Consider the following 25,936-nt stretch of genomic DNA (forward strand, 5'->3'; position numbering starts at 1 on the left):
CATGGGATGCCAATGTTTGACAAACTGGTTTGATTTCATTAGAAATGTTTTTCTATTGTTCAACATTTGTATCTGTGTGCTTGTACTGGGGCTTGAACTCAGGGGCCCAGCTGGGTGCCCTTAGCTTTTTTGTTCAAATTGGCGCTCTACCACTTGAGGTGTTAACTCCACTTCCAGATTTTGGGTGGTTAATTGCAGATGTCTCTTGGACTTCATTAGCTGAGCTGGTTTCAAACTATGATCCTCAGAACTCAGCTTCTTGTTTAACTAGGATTATAAGCATGAGCCACCAGAGCTGGGCTTTTGTTTTTAAGAGTTCCTTGTATTTTTTGGGTATTAACTGGTCATATTTTGAAGTATTTCTCCTTCTTCTGAGGTCTTTCACTGTATTGTTTCCTTCACTATGCACTGCATTCTAATTTCAGCTAATATGTTGGCTCTAAAACTTCTCTGGAAGTATGACTTATTATATGGTAGATATCTAAACTAAACAATTTGCAAGGCCTTAAACGCTAATTCTTGTCCACCTGTATGTGAAGATATACTTGAGCTCTCTTCCAGAATTCTCAAGTCTCAATTTAAAAATAGGAACCCAAGGAAAGTGTTCCCAAAGCCTGGGCCTTTTAATTCTTCTCCATACCCTGGCTGTAATTCTGTACTATCTTACTAGCTTTGTGATGGTTTCCAAATTGACTTTTCCAAGCAATTCTTTTTTTTTACCCTCTCTAGATGTCTCAGTTGGAAGGTTGGCCCAGATTATTTAACAAGGAAAAATCTCTTCCTGTTAAAGTCATTTAAAATTGTTAACTGTACAAGCATCTGGCTTTCTATTAAGGTATCAGTAGTTCAAGAAGGGTATAGAATCCTAGGAAACTTGGGTTTAGATTTTGTTAAAGAAATTGTGAAACTGCTGGCTTAATTTTAATATGCTTGTGTACACACAGATCAATCTTGGTAAAATGAAATAGGGAGTATTTAAGGATATGAATACATGGAATTGGGATCTTTAGAAGACAGAGATCCCAGAGGCTGGCTATAATTCAATAAACAAGATCTTCCATGTATTCCATGGTCAGTCCATTCATATAGCTAGTGAATCTCAGATGTACAAACTCCAAGGCTGACATTATGGTGGGCAGACCAATCTGATTCTTTAGTGACACTCTGTATTTAACACTTTCTATACTTATGGCAAGTAACAGGTGTAACTTTAGGAATTCTCAACAATACATGCCTTCTGAAAGAAGTCCCGATCACCACTGCGACACTACTATTTCTCTCCATATGAACTTTTCAAAGGAACCCACGTACTTTTTATGTAAGGCCAACATGTGGGAAAGAGTATTCATTAAATAACTGTCAGACTTTTAGACTATGAGCATGATTTTTGACTCTTAGGGTAATATGTTTGTGGCTTCATTAATCTATGTGGAATTCACAGAAATACGCTGTAGGAAAGAATCATGTATAGTATATGAAGATGCAACTACCTTCAAAGATTTTTAACCCATCCTTTAGAAACAGCCTGTGAAAATAATTCAATAAATACTAATACATACAACTGCGCATGTCATATATTCTAACATATATGCATTAATAGTTTGAACTTTATTGTGCTTCCAGGGTTTCATTGCAGTCAGGGCTGCACTCTTGCTTGACTTTTTTGCTCACAACCAGAATCATGCCTCCAGTTCCAGCTTTTCGCTGGTTAGTTGGATTTTTCTGCACAAGGTGACTTCAAATTAATCCTCTAGGGTTTAGCCTCCTGGTCCATCTATGATTACACCCATGAGCCACCAGGGCTCAGCTTTTTTAAGTCCCAAATACTGGGGGGGCTTAAATTCAAGGCCTTGAACTCTTTGTCCATTTTGCTCAAGGCTTGCACTGTATCACTTAAACCACAGCTCCACTTTCAGCTTTTTGGTAGTTAATTGCAGATAAGGGCCTCACAGACTTTCCAGCCTGAGCTGGCTTCAAACTGTGATCCTCAACTCTTAGCCTCCCCAGTAGCTAGGACTACAGTAGGCATGAGCCACCAGTACTCAGCTAAGATCTTAAACAATCACAACAAAACCTTCCAAATAGTGATTTCTTAACAAAACAAAAAGTCCTTTGGAGAAGTGTCAGAATAAAGGGTACTATGGTTTTGTCAAATTTTAGTCCACCACATACCATCTTGAATTATGTTAAAACTATCCCATGTTGATAAAAATTAGCTTTCAAGTATACTAAACCTGTCAGGGATCAGCAGACTACAATCTGTGATCCAAGTCGATCATACTCATAATTTCTATGTTGTTTATGGCACTTTACAATAGCAGTTCTATGTAGTACCACAACAATCTTATGGCCTGTAAAATATTAAATCTTTACTGGCTGACATTTCCCAAGTTTGCTTTTTTGGGGGAAAGGGGTGTGTGGAGTGCAGTACCAGGGCTTGAAATCAGGGCCTGGGCATTGTTCCTTTTTTGCTCAGGGATGGTACTCTAGCACTTGAATCACAACTCTGCTTCCAGCTTTTTGGTGGTTAAATGGAGACAAAAGCCTCACATTCATACTCAAGTCGGCTTTCAAACCTTAATTCTTAGATCTCAGCCTCCTGAGAAGGTAGGCGTAACATGTGTGAGCCATCAGTGCCTGGACAAGTTTGCTAATTTCTGATGTACATTATGAATACTTTAGAAAAATTTTAAGTCAATCCAACAATCATTTTGTAATTCAACAAAAGGTGAGATTTTATTTTTAAAGTACATTGCTAAAGTAATGGTGGCTCATATCTGTCTGTGACTCCGGTCATAAAGAAGCTGATATAGGGAGGATTATGGTTTGATACCAGCCAAGGCAAACAGTGAGATCCATCTCAACAAATAAATTGGGTATGGTGGTTCAGGACTGTAATCCTAGCTTCATGGGAGGTATAGGGAAAGACCATGGTAGCTGAAGCTGAAAGTGTTGCTCAAGTGTAGAATACTTGCCTACTAAGTATTCAAACCACAATACTGAAGGGATTAAAAAAAAGTATTCCCCTTCAAGTATTTTTGTTTGTTTGTTTTTTGCCGGTCATGGGGCCTGAACTCTGGGTCTGGGCACTGTCCCTCAGCTCTTCAGCTCAAGGCTAGTGCTCTACCACTGGAGTCACAGCGCCACTTCCGGCTTTTTCTGTTTATGTGGTGCTGAGGAATCGAACTCAGGGCCTCATGCTTGCAAGACATGCACTCTACTGCTGAGCTACCTTCCTAGCCCTCCCTTCAAGTATTATAATTAAAAAATATTCAGTAGCGATGCCTAGTTTCCAACAAATGAAAAGTCTAGCGATGAAACCTCTAAGAACTGTTTCTGGGAAGATATCTCAAGAACAAGGCCTTCCAGACAGGTACTCTTACTTCATTTATGTATTTGAAAATAATCTGAGTTATACAGAACTAATAAGTATTGATTCTTATTTTACTTATTATTTTAGGAAATCAAATACTATAAGCCTGCTTCTTGAACACCTAAGACATTTATTTGGATAAAAAGATACCAAATATCTGGAGAAAAGGAACGTCAGAGCTCCAAATCTAAAACTGGTAAAATCTTAAAAAAAAAAAATAAAAATCACAGCAAGTATTTAGAATATAGGACAAACCATTTACAGTTAAGGACACAAGAAAATGATCTGATGAGAAAAGACTGACACATATTTAAAACCAACTTGGGTATAAATCCTAATTACTTATATTGAAATAAAACAATACAGAAATTAGAAAAAATTTGACTGAAACACTAAGTTAAAAACTATATGTTAAGTAACTATTAAGGCTATTATTAATTTTTTCAGAATAACCATGTGAAATAAAAATGTTAACTTTCACTGTTATAGATTAGCTTTTAAAAACTCATTCTTACTGTATGGGCAAATTCCACAAATGACTCATATTACACCATTTAACTAAGACATGAACATGAGATTCTATGGCTCTCCACTCCTCTTTCCTCCTGAAAGACAAACTGTGTTTTGTCTGGGGGTCATGTTCATAGGATGATGATTAGGTTCAACTAGTGAAAGCTCCCAAGTAGATATGAACTGCTCTATGTACATGTTGATCACATCAAATATAGGATGTTAGAATGAGATATTAATGCACAGTCTTCAAAAATGTACATACAGATGCTACCATAATAAAAAATGATTTAAGAGTATTCCTTTGCCTTATGATACCTCAAGAACATTTATTTTCAAATATTTGGCAACCTAGAAAGGCAAAGAATTTCAAGAACTCAAATAAAAAGTAAACATCTCCCATAATGTATTAAAACAAACATTTTCCTCTAAAAATTATTTGGGCTGGAAGAATGGAATGGCTCAGATGGTAGAATGCCTGCCTAACAAGCATGAAGTCCTGAATTCAAGTACTAAACACTGACAAAAAAAATAAATTACATAATTAAAAGCAAAATAAAAAAATTCAAGCTAAAAAGACCTCATCAAATCCATATAATCTGACAGGTCTAGCATATACCCATGAAGTTTGGCTTAGAATTTCCAAACCATGAAGAGAAAAAAATTTACATTCTTTGACATTAGGAGCTCTGCTGTAAGTAGAACAAGCTTAAAAATATTTTCAATGGTTCAAAATAATGCTTAGCCACACCTCAAAAATTCAGATTTAGGTAAATCTTAGAAATTATACATTATCTCATTTTCCTGATGACTTATATCCAATTTTCATAGACATCAGAATGAATTTTAATCTCCTTTCATTGTGAAGTGAAAGCTAATGATGAAAGGGTTCGCTAATAAAATTCTCATTATATTGACTAAACTTATCTTATTTTTCATATTTTACTTGAAAAATTAATGTTCGCCTTTTATAAAAAAACTAAATAGAGGCAATTATAAATTAAAATTTATGTGCTTTCTTAATGTCTTATTCATAGTATTCTACATTAAGAGGCTTCACTGACAATTTACTGCAGCATCCTCTGGGTGAAGCATATCTGTTATAACAAAGAAACAGACCACTTTTGACTTTAAAATTATACATATATTTATATTCAGTTGACAAATAGCATCACAATTATTACCGTATAAAAAAACTGAAAGTCACTATGGAACCTAAGGCCTAAGTTCTTATTTCAATCGCTCCCTTTTATTTATATCTAAGAGATATTAGAAATTAGATTCTAGTACCTCAAAAAAAATTCTAAAAAGGTCTATATTATTTATAAACAATGTGGAAAATAAAAGTTGCTTTTTGGCTAAATTAGATTGCTGTTACCTAAAGTATTTACAATTTTGTTAATGTTAAGGGGGAAAAGCACTACTAAAAATATAGTATGAAACAAAAATATTCTGCCTGCATTTTGTCTGTAAATTATTTGTATTTCCTAAGTGTCTGTTGAATAGAATTTGACCTCTAAAATGCTACTGAAAGTCTGAAACAGTACCACTATGCATTTTATACTGTTAAATCTAGATATTGTTAAGTCCAATATTGTAATAACTCTAAGCACTGAACTTTAAATTAAACAATGGCAATGTGTGTAGATGGAATTTTATTTACTATTGTAAAATGCCTTAATGTTTATCCATGAGACTATTCGTTTAATCTTTTAATTAGTCTCATATATAGTATGTCCCCCTAAAATGTGAAATGTCTCAGTAACTCATCGGAAAATAATTGTTACTCTGTTCTTAGAATTATTTTTTCTAATATTTAAAAACATTGCTAAACCCTTGGCAAAAACAAACACAATTCAGTGTAACAGACTGAGCTTTAAATTGGACTTTAATTTTTAATAACTGTAACCTATTAATTGAACCAAATGTAGAACATTTAAACGACTCACTATGAAGTGTGTCAAATCAATGATAGAATGCATAGAAAGCAGAAAAAAAGTTTTAGGAAAGGTGTAAGGTGGTTAAATGTGGAAAAGGATAAATGCTAATTGTAGTAACAAAATGGTACTAAATGCAAATGAATGTTAAATTAACATGGTATAAAAAGAGAACAGCTTAAATAAACTGAATTCACATATTACAATAGCCAAGTTATGATAGACTGAACCAAAGACAAGAACAGTTCTGAAAATTCTCTTTTCAGCCTACTTCCAATAGAAATAGTCAGGCTTTTTTTTCCCTGTACATAGTTTGATGCTTTGTCTATACCATATATAGTAGAAAAATAAATTCTTTAGCAACCTAGAAACAGTTTATAAAACTCTTAAAGTTTTAATTTTCTTTGCCAGACATGCCAATGTTAAACTGACAGCTATAAATTAAAGCTATATAGACAATAGGCATAAGTAATATAGAACAAGTTAAGAATACTACATTTACCGGATATTTTTTTTAAAAATTACTGTACTTTCTTAATTCCTGTGTGCTTTGCAATAGGAATAATAGGGACTTTGTTTTCTTAGAAAAGATAATATAACATGTAAGATTATAACACAAATAAGATAATTTATAATATACATGTATTTCAACAGCAGCCTGGTTCATATTGACATCTTGGTTCTGAAGTGAAAACTGGAAGTACAATTCTAGGAAATATTTATTTTAGGGAAAAAATGAAGTAAATCAAACTGTTAGGAGCCTTGAATCTCAAAATCATCTATTTACACACACAGTAACTTTAAAAACTGCAGTATGAAGATTATAACAATAACCAGTTAATTTCTTCTTCATTACATATCTAGTAATGGAAAAACCTTATTTTCCCTTACCAGAAAAAAAATTGGTGGCTTGATAATGAAAGAATTTTAAATGAAGTAAAACAGAATTTACCTGTGCTACCAGTACTGAAAAATTTTTCCTGTATCTTCATTAACAAACGTAACTCTAAAAGCAGCAGTCATTTATAGCAAATCCGGTACCAACATCAAAAGAAAACAACTGGTTTAAAAAATGGTGCAAAAGCCATTTTGGATTTTAACACAACACATCACAGAAAAGATATGAATGCAAGTTTGTGATTTTATATATACACACTCCAATGAGTCTGTCAGTACCCAAAGTATTTTTATTGCTATATTAGCAATGGATATTTTGGATATGTTCTTAAGGGCCACATAAAAATAGATTCAGGGAACAGATTAAATTGAAGTCCTAGATTAAAATTTGGTTTAAAGAATTTTCTACAACAAATTTTATGTTTATGTATGAAAAGTTATATAACCTTATATGAAAATGTCATGAAGCATTTTCTACACTATACTAAATGTATTCCCTAAGAGGGAAAAAATTAAAACATCTAAAATATATTAGATTAAGATTATAAGACCATCATAGATCTTTTGAACATGCATCTGTTTACAGAATTAACAGTATACAAAATGGTTCTTTTATTATAGACCATAAAGAAATGGGTTGGTGATAACTACCCTTTGTACCACATTATCAACTCACTTTAGCCACAAGCATGTCCTTGGTATATGTGTAAAAGAAAAAGGCTCATTTATACCTCATCAAATTATCCACAGGTTTACTTAGAAGTACAAATGAAGGTGCAGAAATGTGAAATGTTACATTTTTTTCTTTCTTTCTTTCAAACAACATCCCAAGCATGGCATAAGTAGCCTGAAATTATAAAATACTTAACTGGGCTTTTAGTTATCTACAGACTGCTAGAATGTAAATTAAGATACCCAAATTAGCACATTGAGTAACAAAACCAGCCATAAAGCAGGCTGAGAAGCATTAAATGTTTCATATATGTGAGTCTTTAAATCATTTAATTTCTATAGAAAAATTTTATTCACAATATAATGTGACAGAAATTGCCACAGGAATGATATACTGATTGCAATAAGGTTGCATGCAGCAGCAGCTTTGTATTTTATAGCTATTTTTGTTTATAAAAATTAAACCTCTCCAGTCATGCTTACCATATGGTCTTTGATTTGTAATGGAGGTGAATAAGGAATATAATAGTTCAAAGAGAAAATCTCATTTTAAATGTGAATTATTTTTATGAAATATGAAGTATACTACTGAATCCTGAAACATGCATGTCTAGACTTTTTTGTCCAATTTCAGGCTGTATGCAATCAGTTTCTACTTATATAATACCAAGAGGATCTGTCTGTAATTGTGGTTGAATCAGCTGAGGTTGCAATGGTGGTGGTAACTGAAGTGGCACCATTGATTCCACTAATTGTCCAGGGTTTGTAGGTGGTAGAGGAGCCACAGCATTCACAGTTTCTATGATTTCTCCATTATAAAAGAAAAACTGACACTGCTGAATGAATGTTTCAACAACAGATTGATGGATCTTAGTAGTAGACAGAAACTCTCGATTTTCAAAGTCAGGTCTCATCAACGTTGGCCAAAAACAGATGGATAAGTTGTCTGCTGTCATTAGGTTGATTTTATTTTGCTGACTGACCCTGAAAATTATGAAAGGAAAAAATACAAATCAGAACTCATTACGTAAATAACAGAATCCCAAAACTAGGAAAGATTTTAGAATATTTAGAAAATATTTCATTTTATTTAGTGTTACCTTTTTTTACCTTTACATTTAGAACCTTGTTTTTCTTGGTATTCTACATTCAACTACATTTTAAAATAGAAGAGAGCAATAAAACTCTTGATTTTTTAAAAAATGAGATTGCCAGTCTTTTAGCATCCCATTAAAATTTAACATATAGAAGTTTTAATTTGCCTGGGAAACTCAAACATATCCCTCCAGGGTAAGAGGGCCAGAAGACAAAAACTAGTAGGTTTCCAAATAGTTCATTTGAATTCTTAGACTACTGTGAGATATTAAAATAAACAGTAGTATGCCATGTCTTTAAACCAGATTTGGGTAAATCACTACCATAATCCACCTAACCAAAAATATTTTACTTTTAAAATTATTTCTAGTAGTCCATAAAACCATTTTAAATCATTACCTTGTATAGTAGTATAGATTATTTGAAAAATAACTCAGTTTGTAATACACTCTATCTTTAAATTACTTAAGTTAATAATTTACAAATGGCCATACATCATTATCTTTCATATTAAGAAATACAAGGCAAATCTCACACTGTAATTCAAAATTATTAAATTGGAGGAGATTATTGGGAGTCTATACAATCTCCTTATTTCAGACATAAACAAACAGTCCAGAAACACAAAGGACAGGAGAAAACCCTTAAATTTGTATATTAAAAAAAAAATAAATCAGAAAAGAAACTCCTGGCCAGGTGCCAGTGGCTCATACTTAGAATCCTTGCTACTCAAGAGGCTGAGATCTGAGAGTTATTTTAAAGCCAGCTTGGGCGGACAAATTCAAGACTCATTTCCAAATTACCGGCAAAAGCCAGGGCTCAAGTGGTAAAAGGTCAGCTATGAGCAAAAAAGTTAAGCTAGAATGTGAGGAGCTAAAAACTAGCACCAGCACATACAAAACAAACATTTTATGGAATACTAAAGTTTCTCTGCAGTAAAGTAAGTGGCCTAAAAAAATGTTCTGAGCCAGACTCCTGGGCTTATGTCTGCAATCTCAGGAGGCTGAGAACTGAGGTTCAAAGTATGACCAGGTAGAAAAAAGGCCTCAAGACTCCACTGCCATTTATCTAGCAAAATGCCAGACTGGAGGCATTGCTCAAGTAATACAGAGCCAGTAATGACCAAAATAAGTTCACAAGCTGTGGGGAAATAGCAAAGTGGTTGTAGAATGTTTGCCAAGCATGTGTGAGGCCATGGTTTTGATACTTAGCACTGGGTGGGAAAAAATGTTCTGTGGTAAAAGCTATTATATTCATTGAGAGACTTACTGGAAAATCAGAATAAAGTCAACTTTTGTTAATAGATGGTAGGAGCTATTAAAGGCAGTTTGGCATTCATGTAGTAATAGGCACTGGAAATAACTGAGTATAGTTTCAAGTCTAACTGAATAGTTAGAAAGTACAGAGGAAAGCTACTATGTCAGTCTGAAATGAGGGTGGCTACAGAATGCTTCAAAGAGGGCAAGAGATGATGTTTTAGTTACATCAAAGGTGATGGATGTGGGATGAATGGTATACAGGTAGGAAAATTCAGTTAAAACACAGTTAATTTTAGCATTTATGAAAACCTCTTAGCAGGCCTGTATAAACTGCTGAAAAATATTTGTTGTTTCTGATTCTGGGGTAACTAGTGGTTACCTGCATTTCTAACAAATTCCCAGGTAGCTGCTTCTGTTTTGGAGCCATACTTTGAGAACTACCTGAGGTAGTCATGTCAATATATGATCTTGATACCCTTAGTCAACTGCTATTAAATTCAATACAGCAACACTTAGTTCATGTATGGGGCAAAAGAAATTTGAATCACTATTGTTAAACGGCTTGGATTCTTTTGTGTATGGGGTGGGAAGAGTATTTGGGGCTTAAAGTCTTAACTCAGGGCCTGGATGCTTGTCCCTCAACTTTTCGCTCAAGGCTGGTGCTCTACTACTTGAGAAAAAGTTTCACTTCTGGCTTTTGGTGTTTAAATAAAAATAATCTCACAGACGTTCCTGCTCCAGCTGGCTTTGAACTGCTATCCTCAAATCCCAGCCTCCTGAACAGCTAAGATTACAGGCATGAGCCACCAACTGAAGCCCAGATAACAGTATTCAATCATAAATGGTCTTTATGGAATACTTAAAAAATATCCTCTGGCATCAAAAATCAAGAGGAAAAATTGGCAATTATAATAAAAGCTACAAGAACAACTGTAACAAAGCTAGTTTCCTAAACAAGAAACAGTAATAAAGCAGTGGTAAGGGAAAGAAAATGGAGAATAGGAAAAAACACGCTTATTGTAGTGTCGGAGGCATTGACTCCCAAGGCCCCATCTAAGCTCCTCTGTGCTGTGAGGGTACGTGCTGGCATGCATTTCTCTGGGGGAGGAGGAGGATACCATTTCCTCCATGTGGGGCAAAGGTCCGATGCCAGTGCCAGATTCAGGTGATGTTTTTCCAGAAGTGCTATTCATGCTCCTCCTAGTTAATTGTGTAGACTTATGCCTCAAGATTCCGTTTGTGTTTTTTAATGGAGCCCCACCTGCACCTTGCTTCCTCTTTTATTACCTTGAACAATTCTTTCACTGATTAAAAGTTGCTAATTTCCACATTCCCCAAGAACTGTTTAAGGTCAACTTTCTGTCCCGTGACTGTCCCCTGACTACAGACTTACCTTCTATGCCCCTTTGCCCTATATAAGCATATGATGTTTTAATAAACTTTGTCTACACCCGCATGGTATGGTCCCTTTCTGCCTACCAGACACCATGTTCCCAGGTCTCCCTGTGTGAACAACAACACTGAAGTTTAATTAAGCATTCCTTTTATACCGACTTAGGTCTGATTGTATTATTCTGCTATACCTCCAGTGAATCTCAGTGTAAATCATGCAGCTTTTTAAAAAAATAAAGTATGGCCCCAGTTTTTAGCCTCTTTGCTGCTCCTCAATGCATCAGATATATTTTGACTACATTGCTTGTTATGGTTATCACCAGAGCTAAGAGCAGTGCTGGGGAGTAGTAAGTAATTCAGAAAATTTTGATTGTGGACAAATACTGAATATGCCCTCTTTTCCCCAAATCATCTTAATGAGGTTGAATTCTTATTTCAGTCAAATAATATATTTGCAAATCACTCCTATATTCCACAAGTAAGGTATCCTACAACATCCATGCACACTATTATCATAACATCAAACACCCAACTTTTCAAAAAGGGAAATTCTAAGTCTAAATACTATATGCTGAGTAGTATTTTCTTAAGAGGAATATAAATAATGAGAATGCAAATTTACATTAAGACACTAAAGTAATAATAAAGCTTCAAACATTGGCTAATATTCTTTTAAATAGCATGAACTAAAATGTGCTTGATTGAGCCTTGATATTATTAGTTAAAATAAACTGCAGTTTAGTTTTTTTTGCACTAGAGACTGAACCCAGGGTCTCATACATGCTAGGTAAAGCTCTACCATTAACCAGAAAATATTACAAAATATACATTTGCAATTCCATGTTATAAATACTAAGTTGCCAGAGCAATTTTGTGAAGTGTTATCTTTCCCACTTGTTATATAGTAGACAACAATAAAGATAGGAAGGTAATTCTCTCCAATGTAACAGAACCATTAATATTACAAGTAGACCCTTGCTTGATTCCATTGCCTGAAGCTTCTAATCATTAATGCAAGAAGTACCTTTTTACATTCAAACATAAACTTAACAAATCTAGTGATAATACAAAAACTTGTGCTCTGTATTTCAAGTAACTGGGTAGGTTTGTAGTAAAATATTTTTGTGTAATACCTAAACAAAACTTTACATAACAGCTAAACAAAATAGAAGAGGCAAAGTGAATTACTTAAAACTTGGATTGATTCTGGTTTTTCCAACTCCAAATAGATTGACGTAGTTATTTAACTTATTTTATAATAAAAATTCTAAGAGTCTATAGAAGTCAATACTAAAGACAAAATTATATTAGGTTATCACATATAACTATTACATGTATAAAACCATAATCATATAGCTTTTTAGATATAAATAAGAAAATACAGATAATCATTAAGGAAAGCCAAAACTGAACCATGCTTCGACTGTTGCTTTTTTGAAAAAAAATCTTCTAATTTAATGAAATTTACATATTTGAAATCTACAGTGAATTTTATACTGCAAAAACAAAACAAGTACCTGTTCAGGTGTGTTATCACGTATCGGAATACCTCATAGTTTACAGGATGAAATTTCTTAACAATTTCTTTCAAGACATGAAGGCGTTCTATTTTATCTGGAATTTCTGTGAAAGTAGCAAAAATCTGCATGATACTCATATATTTAAAATACTTGATAAAAGCTTCTTGCTAACACTATAAAAAATTAAGGATGTTCTTGAAGTATGCATATTAAGATAAGTAAACAGCAACAACAAACATAATGCCAAAAAACCCACTAATCTAAATTAAGAAATCATTTCAATGAACATTCCCAATTTACACCATCTATTCCAACAGCCCTACTATAAGTAAAGCTATTTACTAAAGACCAAAGTGATTCAGCACTGATGAAAGTGTATTAGTAATTGACTTTATGTATTTTATAAAACTATTACTAATGTTCACTAATATTAGTTAATCACTGATATTATGTAAGTTAATCAATCTGAGAAATGGATTGGTAAGTCTTTTAATAGTCCTGGTACAAAGAGTATATTATTTCAGACTATACAATTACTCAGTAGTGAGAACAAAAGACAATATTTAACTTATGAGCACAGGCTGTCTTCTGTAATAAACCTTTTAAATTAGAATTTTATGTATTTTTAGTGTACCATGAAATTGATGTAAAAATAATTCTCAGTTCAACAGCCCTTCAAAAACAGTGATAGGCTGAATATATATGGCTCTCTTGGAATCTGTCTATCAAAAAAATAAATGTCCTTTATAAACAGTATAAACATTTAATATAGTTACTCTCCCAGTTTAGGCACATTATATCATGGACACTGAAACTTCTTCCTGAAATAATGGAAATAAAAGACTGCTTTCCTATTCTTTGTCATTTGAGGTTAATGTGGACATTACATCATCATGGGAGTATAATCACGTACTTAAAATTCTCATTTGTCACAATTTACTTCTATTGTTATGTACTCTATAAGTTCCTGGCTTATTGTTTTCCAAAAATTACTTCAGATGTAAAGCAAACATAAATCTGATTTAAAAAAGCAAAGATACATATATGTTGAACATATATAGGATAGTATTTTACCGAAGTCCATAACATACATTTATTTGAAGCATTTTTCTTGTAATACTTTTGAGTTAGAATTAAAAATACTTCCAATTTGGGAGAATAATTTTGAAAGAAGGTAATTATGGTTGAAATAAATTGTTTGCAACTATGAAAATACAAGGAAAGCTACTGAAATCGTTTTGGGAAGGGGACTAGGAAAGCAAAAAGACAATGAGATTATAAACACACGGAATATAAATAATGTGTAACTATTGTAAGCTAATAAATAAAAAATGCTAAAAAGTAAAAATACCTAAAAAATATAAATACCTCAATGTATACATTTAATTAACTTCTCAGAATACTGATCTGGCAGGATATCTAAAACTGCATATTCCTGGGTTCCATCCACGGGGATTCTAATTTTACCTCTAAGACAGCTGATCCTTTTGTGCTCAAGGCTAGTGCTCTACCACTTTGAGCACAGATCCACTTCTGGTTTTTCCGTAGTTAATTGGAGATAAGAATCTGCCTGCAGGACTGGCTTTAAACTGCAATCTCCAGATCTCCTGAGTAGCTACTATTACAGGCGTGAGCCACTGACAGCTGAATTTTTATAGTTAAAATCCTAGTTCATGACTGACTTCAATTACTACTCAAAAATTACTATATCATCCTTCTCAAGAAAGTAAATTTATACTTACTTGCTGCTGCCAATAGCTCTGGATGGAGTGGATATGGAATTAAAGGATCTGGTAGATCTGCAAAGAAAGCTTTAAGAGCTCCAGCTACAGCATTTACTGTCACTTCCATTGATACTAGACTGATATTATGATCTATAAGACAAAAGTAAAATTTTACCTTATATAATGAAATTTTAATTTATTGTAGAAGTTAAGCTCAATAGGTACCTCTAGATTAAAAGATTTGAAATTTCTCACTAGATCCTGTTCTTCAGAGGTTGACAGACTATATTGATCAGGGAAAAGAAAACCAAGCAAGGAATTGTTGTTTTCTTTTTAAAAATACCTATCTTAATTTCTTCTGCTTCCACAGGCATCTTTTAAAGAATCCATAAGAAACCAGAAAGAAACTATTTAACAATTTTCTAAAAAGTCTAAATTTAAGTAACTGTCTTATCAGTATACTGAACTAAAAGAGAAAAAAAGAATGGAACATACTAAAGGTGTGTCATAAAATGTATCTGAGATTAATAAATCATTTAAATCTAAGATAGACTAGAAAATAGAAAAAATTCCCATCACCTAGAAACAATCAGTGTTTATAATTCCTTTAGCTTCTCATCACTTAAAGGAAAAAACAAATACCTATTCTATATATTCTATACTTTATTTCATCTTTAAGGTATTATCCAAGCTTTAAAAAACATTTTGTTTATACTGGAAAACTGGCAAACAAAGTTAATGTATGTAACCCAGAATCATCAATTAACACTATACTTCATATAAGCAGGTTTATTTATTTATTTATATTTTGCCAGTCATGGGGCTTGAACTCTCGACCTGGGTGCTGTCCCTCAGCTCTTCAACTCAAGGCTAGCTCTCTACCAGTTGAGCCACAGCACCACTTCCAGCTTTTTCTGCTTATGTAGTGCTGAGGATTCGAACCCAGGGCCTCATGCATGCAAGTTAAGCACTCTACCACTGAGCCACCTTCTCAGCCCGAGCAGGTTTATTTTTGACCCATCAGTATTGGGGTTTGAACTCAGGGCCTTGTGATTATAGATAAGTACTCTACCACTTGAGCTATGCTCCTGTGTGTGTGTGTGTACACCACTTGAGCTATAGTACTCTACCACTTGAGCTATGCTCCTGTGTGTGTGTGTGTACACCACTTGAGCTATAGTACTCTACCACTTGAGAGGTGTGTGTGTGTGTGTGTGTATGCATGTGTGCGTGCGTGCGTGTGTGTACACCACTTGAGCTATACTCCCATCCAGGTTTTTTGGTGTGTATGTGTCTCTTAAACTCAGGAGTTCACATTCTTGCTTGGCTTTCTTGCTCAAGGCTGTTGCTCCACCACTTGGCCATTACCTCCAGTCTGCTACTTTGCAGGTTCATTGGAGACAGAGTCTCTTAGATTTTTTTGCCCAAGTTAGCTTTGAACCAAGATTCTCTCATCTCAGCCTCCTGAGTAACTAGGATTGCAGGCATGAGATTTCACTTTTTGTTCAGGCAGCTTAAACTGACTCTCCTTTTTATGCCTAATTATGCCTCCAAGTAGTTAAAATTATAGACCCTACTTATTGGCTGAGATAGTCATGCTAACTTTTTGCCTGTGATGAATTTGAACTACAATGCTTCAAATCCTGCCTCTTGAAAAGTTGGGATTACAGGAGTGCTCCTATACATAAATAATTTCAATAGTTAAAAATATTTCCTCAGATTGATTAACTTACATAGTATTAGTGATTAACTAGTCAACATTACTAGGTAGGCAGTCTACTGCTCAAGCCCTGCCTCCAATCAGCTTTGATCTGCCCAACCTTACCCCTGTGTAGCTAATTGACAATGAGTTGAAATGAAGATCTCACAAACCTTTTCCCTGACTAGCTAGGGAAAATCTTCCTGTATCTCAACCTCTCTTAAAATTCTTCACATGCATTATTCACACTTAATGTGTCCCAACCCTTTGCACAGATGAAGAAATTGAAATTTAGAAAGATAAACGTACCTGATACACAAAGAAAGAAAGTGGCAAAATTAGAAAACAAAATCAAAGAGTCAAATTCAAGAGCTTTGGAATTAACCACTACCCTGGCCTTCATTACCAGAAGTGAAATATATAAATTATAAATTCTACAGTTTCTCTAATGAAGATTAAAACTAAAAAATGGGCTACAGCATTCTTTGACAACACAGCTAAAGAGTATATACATACATACATACATATATGTATCTATACATATATATACACCACCATACAGCACCATATATATATATATGTATATGTATATATATATATGTACCACTCAACAACTTGATATTTTACCATGGTATCAAACATATATTATTTTACATGACTAACAAAATTAAACATTAATACTCAGGAGATTTGCCTCTACCTTCCCCCATCCCAACTACAAACAATGCTGCAGCAAATGCTCTTTATAAGCTTAAGCAAAGTCTTCTCTAACATAAACTCCATGAAGTAGAATGTCTCTAACAAAGTTATTTGAATTTTAATAGATATTCAAAAACTGCCTCTCAAAAGGTATCCATAACCAGTGTATATAATACCTATTTGCCTACAGTCTACTAATAACTTTTTTCACTTTGATAATAAATACAATCTTAAGGCTAAGGACTTTTTCAAATATTTACTAATAGCTTTTTTCTGCAATAAACTGCTTTACTATAGTTATTCCACATCCTCCCCAAGAGTGCATTTGTCATGGATTTTATCTATGCTTTATTTATATCCTCTTACAGAATTTCTGCATCTTTGGGTAGTTCAGGCATTTTTGGTTTCCTATCAAGTTTAGGCTTTTCCTACTCTTAACACTATAAAAATGCTCATTTTCATTCAAGTGTTTTTGGTTTTCATTCTTCTACATGTAAATCCTTGACTGTGTATGTAATTTATTTATGAATAGGCAAATCAGTTGTTTTTACTCTTAATGTTAAATTCTCCAACCTTATGAAAAAAATTTTCTCACAGGCCTTTGATATACAAAGACACTAATCAATTGTAAGTCAGTTTACTGCCTTCCTAATTGTGTTGATAGATTATATAACCTTTTATATTTATATGTGAATTGATTATTGGGATAAGAGTATAAAACATGAGGAAAAATGGAGAGTACCTGAGCCATCATCATATACCTTATCCTTCCTCAAAACAGTGTTTTATAGTATTCCTTGCAGTCTTAGGACATGAAATAGATTCTGATTATTCCTAAAACAAAACCTATATATATATGCCTTCATACTATTTATTCTGGGCTTATGACAGACTCTGTTCCAATAGAGTGCTTTTAAGTATTTCCTTTTTTATGGAAGAAAGAAGATGGTCTCTCTTTTTTTTCTTTTGTCGGTTGTGGGGCCTGAACTCTGGGCCTGGGAGGTGTTCCCTCAGCTCTTTAGCTCATGGCTAGCACTCTGCTACCTGAGCCATGGAGCCACTTCCACCTTTTTTTGCTTATGTGGTACTGAGGATTTGAACCCAAGGCCTCATGAATGCAAGGCAAGCACTCTACCATCGAGCCACTTTCCCAGCCTTAGAAGGTCTCTCTTTTGCCTTCATTCCTACATTACAAATAAGAGAAATACAATCTCAGCACTTGAGAGGTGAAGAAAGGAGGACTGAAAAGGAGAACTGCAAGTTCAAGATTAGCCTGAACTTGTGATATTCCATACTGAGATCTCTCTCTCTCATATATTTGTGTATGTGTAAGAAGAATACTATATTTTCTCAAACTCTTTCTTTCATTTTTATCCTATTGTGTTATAAAAGTTTCGTATTTCAACTTCTTGTAATTGCCTAGAATCCTAATGTAAAGACAACTTTCCTAGCTCTCCTGTCCTTTACTGTGGCATCTACAGTCTTCAATACTTCAGATAGTACTTTGAAACTCTCTCTTCTTAGCCATTCATTTCATTAGTTTTAAATACAAACCACAAAACTCCAATAAGGGAAACATCTAAACAATGATTTAACTTTACACAATAGTCATCTTACCCTGATCAAACTGCTTTTGAATATTGTCTTGATCAGTTTTGTTTCCACTAACACGATACAGTCCTTCAGTACATAATCCTATGAGAAAAAAAGAAATACACACGTTTCTACAAATACATATATGTCCACAATGTATTTAATTCTAAATACTGGTATAACAAAGAATGTACTTAACCTTAAATCCTTATTAACTTACCAAAAACAAGATACAATGGACCATTTCTTATTTGAAACTATTTAAGATATCCAGCTTCAAACAAAAACAAGATGAGATAATTTATACCTATTCCTCCTCCCACTAAGTATAACTCAAAACCCTCAGGGGAAAAAACACACACATATACACATGACTTTTTGAGATGAAATTACTTTAAAACCAAGCAAATAACATTACACATACATACACACACTCTATAAAAGTTTTTTTTTGTTTGTTTGTTTTTTGGTGGGTGGGTTATGAGGCTTAAATTCAGGGCCTGGGCCCTGTTCTTGAGCTCTTTTGCTCAAGGCCAGTGTACTACCACCTCGAGCCACAGCTTCATTTCTGGTTCTCTGATGTTTAATTAGAAATAAGGGCCTTTCCAGGGGCTGGGAAGGTGGCTCAGTGGTAGAGTGCTTGCCTTGCATGAATGAGGCCCTGGGTTCGATTCCTCAGCACCACATAGGCAAAAAAAAGAGAAAAAAGCCAGAAGTGGCGCTGTGGCTCAAGTGGTACAGTGCTAGCCTTGAGCTGAAGAGCTGAGGGACAGCGCCCAGGCCCAGACAGAGTTCAGGCCCCACGACCGGACCCCCCCCCAAAAAAAAAAAAAAAAAAAGAAAGAAGGGCCTTTCCTGCCTGACTGGCTTCAAACCACAATTTTTCTAAGTAGCTCAGATTACAGGCCTGAGCCACCAGCACCCAGCAAGTAAGGTTTTTTTTTTTTTAGTTCTTAGTTTTATAGTCAGTTCTTTATCTGAGAGCTTCCATAAATCCAAACATTTTATTAGTTTGAAACTAGGCAGTTCACAGATCTATTTACAAAAGAAGTGAAACTTTGGTGAATAACAACTCCTTTATACAATTAAAGAAATTAAAATATGGGAAGGGGGGAATAGGCAGGTGAGGAGGGAAGGGACAGTAGGGGAAAAACAAAGGTGGAAGTAACAATGCTGGATAGGAAATGTACTCATTACCTTATTCATGTAACTGTAACCCCTCTGTACACTATTTTTACAATAAAAAAACAAAAAAATTCAAATATTGATTTTTTTTGTGTATCTATGTATGTGTGTGTGTCCTGTGACCTGAACTCAGGGACTGGGTATTGTCCCTGGGTAATATCACTTAAGCCACAGCTCCATTTCCAGACTTTTGAAGTTGAAGATTAATAGAGCCTCATGAACTTTCCTGACCAGGCTGGCTTTGAACTGTGATCCTCAGATCTCAGCATCCTTAGTAGCTAGGAGTATAGGCATAAGCCACCAGTGCCTGGCTCATATACTGATTTACTAATTTTGTTAAGTATAGACAGCATAATGGTCAATTTTATATGTCATGTGGTTAAGTGACAACAGTTATTCAGTCAACAGTTAATCTAACAGTGAACTGACTTAATCAGTTAAAAAAACAACAGGAATGGGAGGGGAGTGGGGAATGGTAATTGGGAAAAAATGAGGGAGGAGGTAACAGTGTTTAAAAAGAAATGTACTCATTTCCTTACTTATGTAACTGTAACCCCTGTTCATCACCTTCACAATAAATTTTTTAAAAAACACACAACATTAAGTAACAAAACTAGGGTTTCCTGGAGGTAGAAGAAATTCCTCCTGTGTTTGTAACACTAGGTTTCGTTAAAGAGTTATAGCCTAGTTCCAAAGTGTCCTTTTCCTCTGTCATTTATACTACCTATGTATGTTACCTACAAAATGAACTACATCTCATTAGTCTCTACATAAAGTTTTTCTTCCTTTCGTGAATTCTATTATTAGTTCTTAATGCATACAGTTAAAACACCCATGTCTCAGTGACACTTTCCCTCCAACTCTAATTTCTTCTTTTTTTAGAACCATCAACACTTTATCTGTAACTACAGTATTACCAATAACTACTTTCTATAAATACTTAATAGAGTATGTTCTACGCAATGGCAAATACATTAGCAGTGTCCTTCCATCTGGTCCCTGAAAAAAACACACAAAGATATAAGCATCTACTTACTTTAGTTATTTCACCCACCACTGATGTGTTGAAACACATGATATTCAGACCAGTATATAGAAAAGGCTATTAGTATTTATTCTTCTAATTCAGCTTACCAGAAATACAGAATTAAAAAAAAGTCTCTACTTCTTTATAATGCAATTGCAATAGTGGGGCATTCCAGATGAGTTATATTCATATGGAAATATAAATTTAGGTAAGTAGAAGAATGCCACATCTACTTAGCCTGATCATGTATGTGATCACATATTATAAAGAAAAAAAATTGAATACAAAGAACTACAAGTGGCCACTGCCAAAAGATATCATAATACCCTAACAATAACATATATAATTTCTTTAAAGGAGAAACACCTCAATTTTCTAGATTCAGCACAATTTTTGTTAACCCAAAGCTCATCAGAAACTGCAAATTTTAAAAAAAAATGAGATTAGCAGCAGTGAGAGGTATGTCTGGTAACAAAACAGGATACTGAAAACTATAAAATGCAGGAAAATAAACTAGAGAGTTTAAGTGTAATGTAAGAATGTCTTGAATTCTGAAGAAGGCACACTTATAAAGCCAGTAAATGTATCATTAAAATACCATTCTGTAATCTTAGCTACTCAGGTGGCTGAGATCTGAGAATCATGGATTAAAGCCAGCCCAGGCAGTAAAGTCTGTAAGATTTTTATCTCCAACTAATCACCCCAAAGCTACAAGCGGAGCTGTGGCTGAAGTGGTAGAGTGGTAGCTCTGAGTGGAAAAAACTAAGGTACAGCATTTAGGTCCTGTGTTCAAGCCCAAGGACCAGCACATAAATAAACAACCATTCTGAAGGAAGAAACACTTCTAAACTCTATAAGGCATTAACACTAAAGTCAGACAAAAACATAGAAAAGCTAAAAGAAAACAAAATCAATGTCAACAACAATAAACTAAAGCTCCCCAACAAAATGCTAGGAAAATGAATCCAACAGATTTTATATGTAACACACATTAATAGAAGAAAAAATATCCACACACAATTATCTCAGTTAAAATTCAATAAAAGCAACATTTTCATGCTAAACACACACACACACACTACCCAAAACCATTTTAAAACAGGTATAAAACATACTATGGGTTGAATTATCTCAGTCCCCAAAACCTCAGAAGGTTAACTATTTGGATATAAGCTCTTTGATGATATAGTAAGTCAAGATAAGATCCTACCAGCTAATATTGATGCTATTTTTTTATTTTTTATTTTTGTTGGGCCTGGGCACTGTCCCTCAGCTCTTCAGCTCAAGGCTAGCGATCTACCACTAGAGCCACAGTGCCACTTTCATCTTTTTTCTGCTTATGTGGTGTTGAGGAATTGAACCCAGGGCCGCATGCATGCGAGGTAAGCACTCTACTACAGAGCCACCTTCCCAGCCCTATTGGTATTATTTAAACCCAATGTAACCAGTATCCATAAAAACCACATGCTAAAGGCAGTGGAGTGATATAGCCACAAAGCAAGGAATAGGACTAGAATCAAGAACAAGGAAGGATTCTACTCAGTTTCACAGAAAGGACAGATCCTGCTGACATCTTGATTTTAGACTTCTAGCTTTTAGAAAACCATGGCAGAATAATTATTACATGTTTCTAACTATGCTTCTGTATGAAATTTTTGTGCTTGATAACGTTTTAGGGCCCCTCTCTTTTGTATAGCATGTTAAAGATTATGAACTTTCCTTCTCACTCTAATGTTGTCCCTAAGTTTTATAAACATAAAGCTTATATCTACACATTGACAATGTCAGGGCATTGTGGTCATATGTGCAATACTATTGGCCTTTTATATATTCTAAAGGCATCATAAGATTCAATAGGCCTAAAACGAATTCATCATGAAGTTGGCAAATCTGTTTTCACACTCTAACTTCTTAATGGAATACCAACTACTATTACCCTAATAATCTTGGCATTTTTGAGTCCTCTTTTAATCCTACACTTACCTGGTTTGTTTTTTTTTAAATCTTAATTCCTGAAAGTCAATTATTCCCTTTTCAGTTTCTCTTTTCCATACTACTACTTTAAAACTTATAGCAGTATTTCCTGACTGGAGCTTAGCACTATTATTATACATAGAAGGACATAAGCTTCTACCAATGAAGGATTAACTGCTATAAAAATTGTCCTTCAGCAGTAAACAACTAAACACTAGAAAAACCATACATAACATATTTTAGGTACTGAACAGGCAGCTTGAAACTATGATCCATAAGGAAAAACAAATGAAGAAAGCTGTCTGAATGATCCAACTTTTCGCCTGGAGTGTTTAAGTGATAGTAAAAGGGAGATGAAAACCCAGCAGATCACCAGTGTGGAAAGGCTAAGAAGGCTAGAATTTGCGGCACAGAATACAAAATGGGGTAGACATATACAAAAAGCCTCAGATGCATGTAGACATATGTAGAAAAGCCCCTGGAACTTTTGTTGAGTGTTGCACATATAGTTCCTGACCCCAGAAGCTGAAAATTATTCTTGAAATATCTTTTAGTAATAGGGCAATAAGTAAAATTTGCTGCATTACTGTAGGTCTAAGTAAGTTTCAGAATAAAGGCCCTCTAAATCGTGAACATTTTAGCGAAGTGCATCCAATAGCAATATATAAAAAGGATAAAACACTATGATCAAATGGTGTTTGACATTTGAAAATCAACTGACACATTCTCTCTATATAAACCGTAAAAAAAACACAGGATGACCCATTGCCAAAAAAAAAAAAGGTAAAAAAAAAAACCCTATTACAACAACTTAGTGTGGGGGGTGGAAGAAGGAGTTGGAGAGGTGTGGAGGGAAGGTATGGTAGGGGAAAAACAAAGGAGGAGGTAACAACACTCGATAGGAAATGTACTCAATACCCTATCTATGTAACTGTAACCCCTCTGTACAGTATTTTTACAATAAAAATATATACAAAAAAACTACTACAGTAATATCAACAAATGCAGAAAGACCACATCACAAAATCAGCACTCAGTTGGGGGAGAAAAACTCAGCAAATTAGGAATGTTAAAGAGTATTTTCTCAAGCCAACAAAATGCTTAAAAATAACAACAGGACTGAGTATAATTCAGTGGCAGAGGGCTTCCTCAGCATGTGACAAGGGACAAGCACTGTTAAAAAAACCCCAAATACTCACAACAACAACCCAATAGCTAACCTTATACATATACTTTATTATAAAAATTAGGTACTTCCCCCATCCTAGTTAGAATGTCAATTATCAAAAAAACTATTACAGATGCTGGCAGGAATGTGGCCAAAAGAGAACACTAATACACACTGTTGGTGGGAATGTAAACTTGTTCAACCACTCTAGAAAGCAGTATGGAGAAGGTTCCTCAAAAGACTAAACATAGAGCTTCCCTATGAACTAGCAATTTATCCCATAAACCACAAAAAAGATTACACTAAAGCTACCAGCACAATCATGTTCATTACAGCGTTGTTTACCAAAGCCAATGGTGTGGACGAACTGATCAAAAAAATGTGGTATATATACATACAAGGAATTATCTGCTTCCACCAGAAAGAATGATATCATACCATTCATAAGGAAATGGAACGACTTGGAAAAAAATCTGATTAAGTGAAGTCAGACCCAAAGACCTGTACATGTAAAAGTGTGAAAAAAAAAATCTCCGCAAGTCATTTAATGTTGCTATCTATGCCTCTTTGTTAAATTTTTTGTGCTCATTAGTGTTTTAAGGCCCCTCTCTTGTACAGCATGTTACTTTTCTTATATATATATATAGACAATGTCAGAGAGAAAGATTATGTAGGGAGACAGTAGAAAGCATCATTCTCTTCGATGCCAAAGAAACATAGTTTCCATGGTTTCCCTCATTGTTGTAACTAGAAAGTGCCTATAAATGTACAATTAAACACACTGGATGGTAAAAGAGAAGAAATACACATGGACATAATAAATTATACAGAACGCTAGACATTCAAGGCCCAAAAGCTATATGCAGATGATCATATAAAATTATGCTTATCAAAATGAACTCCAAGAAATGGTAACAAGAGCTTTTGTGTTATTTTTTTTTCCTCCTTTGTTGCTGTTTTTGTTTTCTATACCTTTCTGTTTTGGGGAGGGTAAGGGGGAGTACAGAAATGGTGGGACAAAGGGTAAACAAATGCAGGAGTCATACCGACTAGACATATTGAAAATAAACTATAGAAATTGTGAGGGGACAGGAAGGAAAAACTTGGGAGAAAGCTAGGGAAGGGGTGACTGTTCAAAACCAAATGTACTTACCTAACTGTAACCCCTCTGTAAATCACCTTTACAAGAATAATTTCTAAAAAAATTAAAAGTTAAAAAAATAGGTGCTACCAATAGTCTATATCTTAAGTGTGAAATGGTGGTTACAGGGCCATAAAGCTATCAAACCTCATACTGTACAGAAAGTATATAAAAGTTATTATATATAAATTATAATAAAAAGTAATAAACTGACTCCTAAAACTACCACTCTATTTTAAGGTTGTTCAAAAAAGTTTAGCTTTTTGAACTTCATTATAACAAGAACAATGTCATTTATATCACTGTATTTCAGAATTTATAAAAAGAAAAAAATATTGCTGGGCATCTAGATACTGCTCACATTTAGCTACTTGGGAGGATAAGAATAGAAAGACTACTGTTTTGAGGCCAACTCAGCATACAACTGTTTTGGAGGGTTGAACTGAGGTTAAAGGCCATCCTGAGCAAAGAAGAATCTATGTCAATGGAGGGTGACCAGATATGATGATGCACTCCTGCCATCCTAGCAATGACAGGAAGCCTAACATAAGCAGTCTGCCATCCAGGTGTATATATAATAACAGTAAGTAAGACCTTATCTCAAAAATATAAACTGAAGGGCTGGGAAGGTGGTTCAGTGGTAGAGTGCTTGCCTTGCATGCCTGAGGCCCTGGGTTCGATTCCTCAGCCCCACATAAGCAAAAAGAAAAAAGCCGAGAGTAGCACTGTGGCTCAAGTGGTAGAACGCTAGCCTTGAGCTGAAGAGCTGAGGGACAGTGCCCAGGCCCAGAGTTCAGGCCCCACTACCGGACCCAAAAAAAAAAAAAAAATATATATATATATATAAACTGAAGCTAGAAATGTGTGTTAGTGGTAGAGTGCTTGGCTAGCAAATGAAGCCTTGGGTTCAATTCCTCATAAACAGAAAAACCAGAAGTGGTGCTGTGACTCAAGTGGTAGAGTGCTAGCCTTGATCAAAAGAAGCTCAGGTTTAGGGCCCAGGCCTTGAATTCAAGCCCCAGGACTGGTGCAAAAAACAAACAAACAAAAAATATAAACTGAACAACAGGC

At 34.6% G+C, this 25,936-nt stretch overlaps 1 protein-coding gene across 3 annotated transcripts in view; it reads right to left on the reverse strand.

Annotated features, from left to right (window-relative positions):
- Positions 1-3,483: 3,483 nt before the first annotated feature.
- Arhgap5 (Rho GTPase activating protein 5) overlaps positions 3,484-25,936 on the reverse strand; it is a 66,088-nt gene continuing 43,635 nt past the window's right edge. For all 3 annotated transcript variants that reach the window (XM_013033462.1, XM_013033460.1, XM_013033461.1), the window contains exons 4-7: positions 18,395-18,472; positions 14,398-14,529; positions 12,653-12,758; positions 3,484-8,373 (exon numbers count right to left, since the gene is read on the reverse strand). In XM_013033462.1, coding sequence (XP_012888916.1) covers positions 8,046-8,373; positions 12,653-12,758; positions 14,398-14,529; positions 18,395-18,472 — 644 coding nt within the window. In that variant the 3' untranslated portion in view covers positions 3,484-8,045. The remainder of the gene's footprint in view (positions 8,374-12,652; positions 12,759-14,397; positions 14,530-18,394; positions 18,473-25,936) is intronic.

The sequence above is a fragment of the Dipodomys ordii genome, unplaced genomic scaffold (genome assembly GCF_000151885.1).
Source record: "Dipodomys ordii isolate 6190 unplaced genomic scaffold, Dord_2.0 Scaffold168, whole genome shotgun sequence".
Classification (NCBI taxonomy): domain Eukaryota; kingdom Metazoa; phylum Chordata; class Mammalia; order Rodentia; family Heteromyidae; genus Dipodomys; species Dipodomys ordii.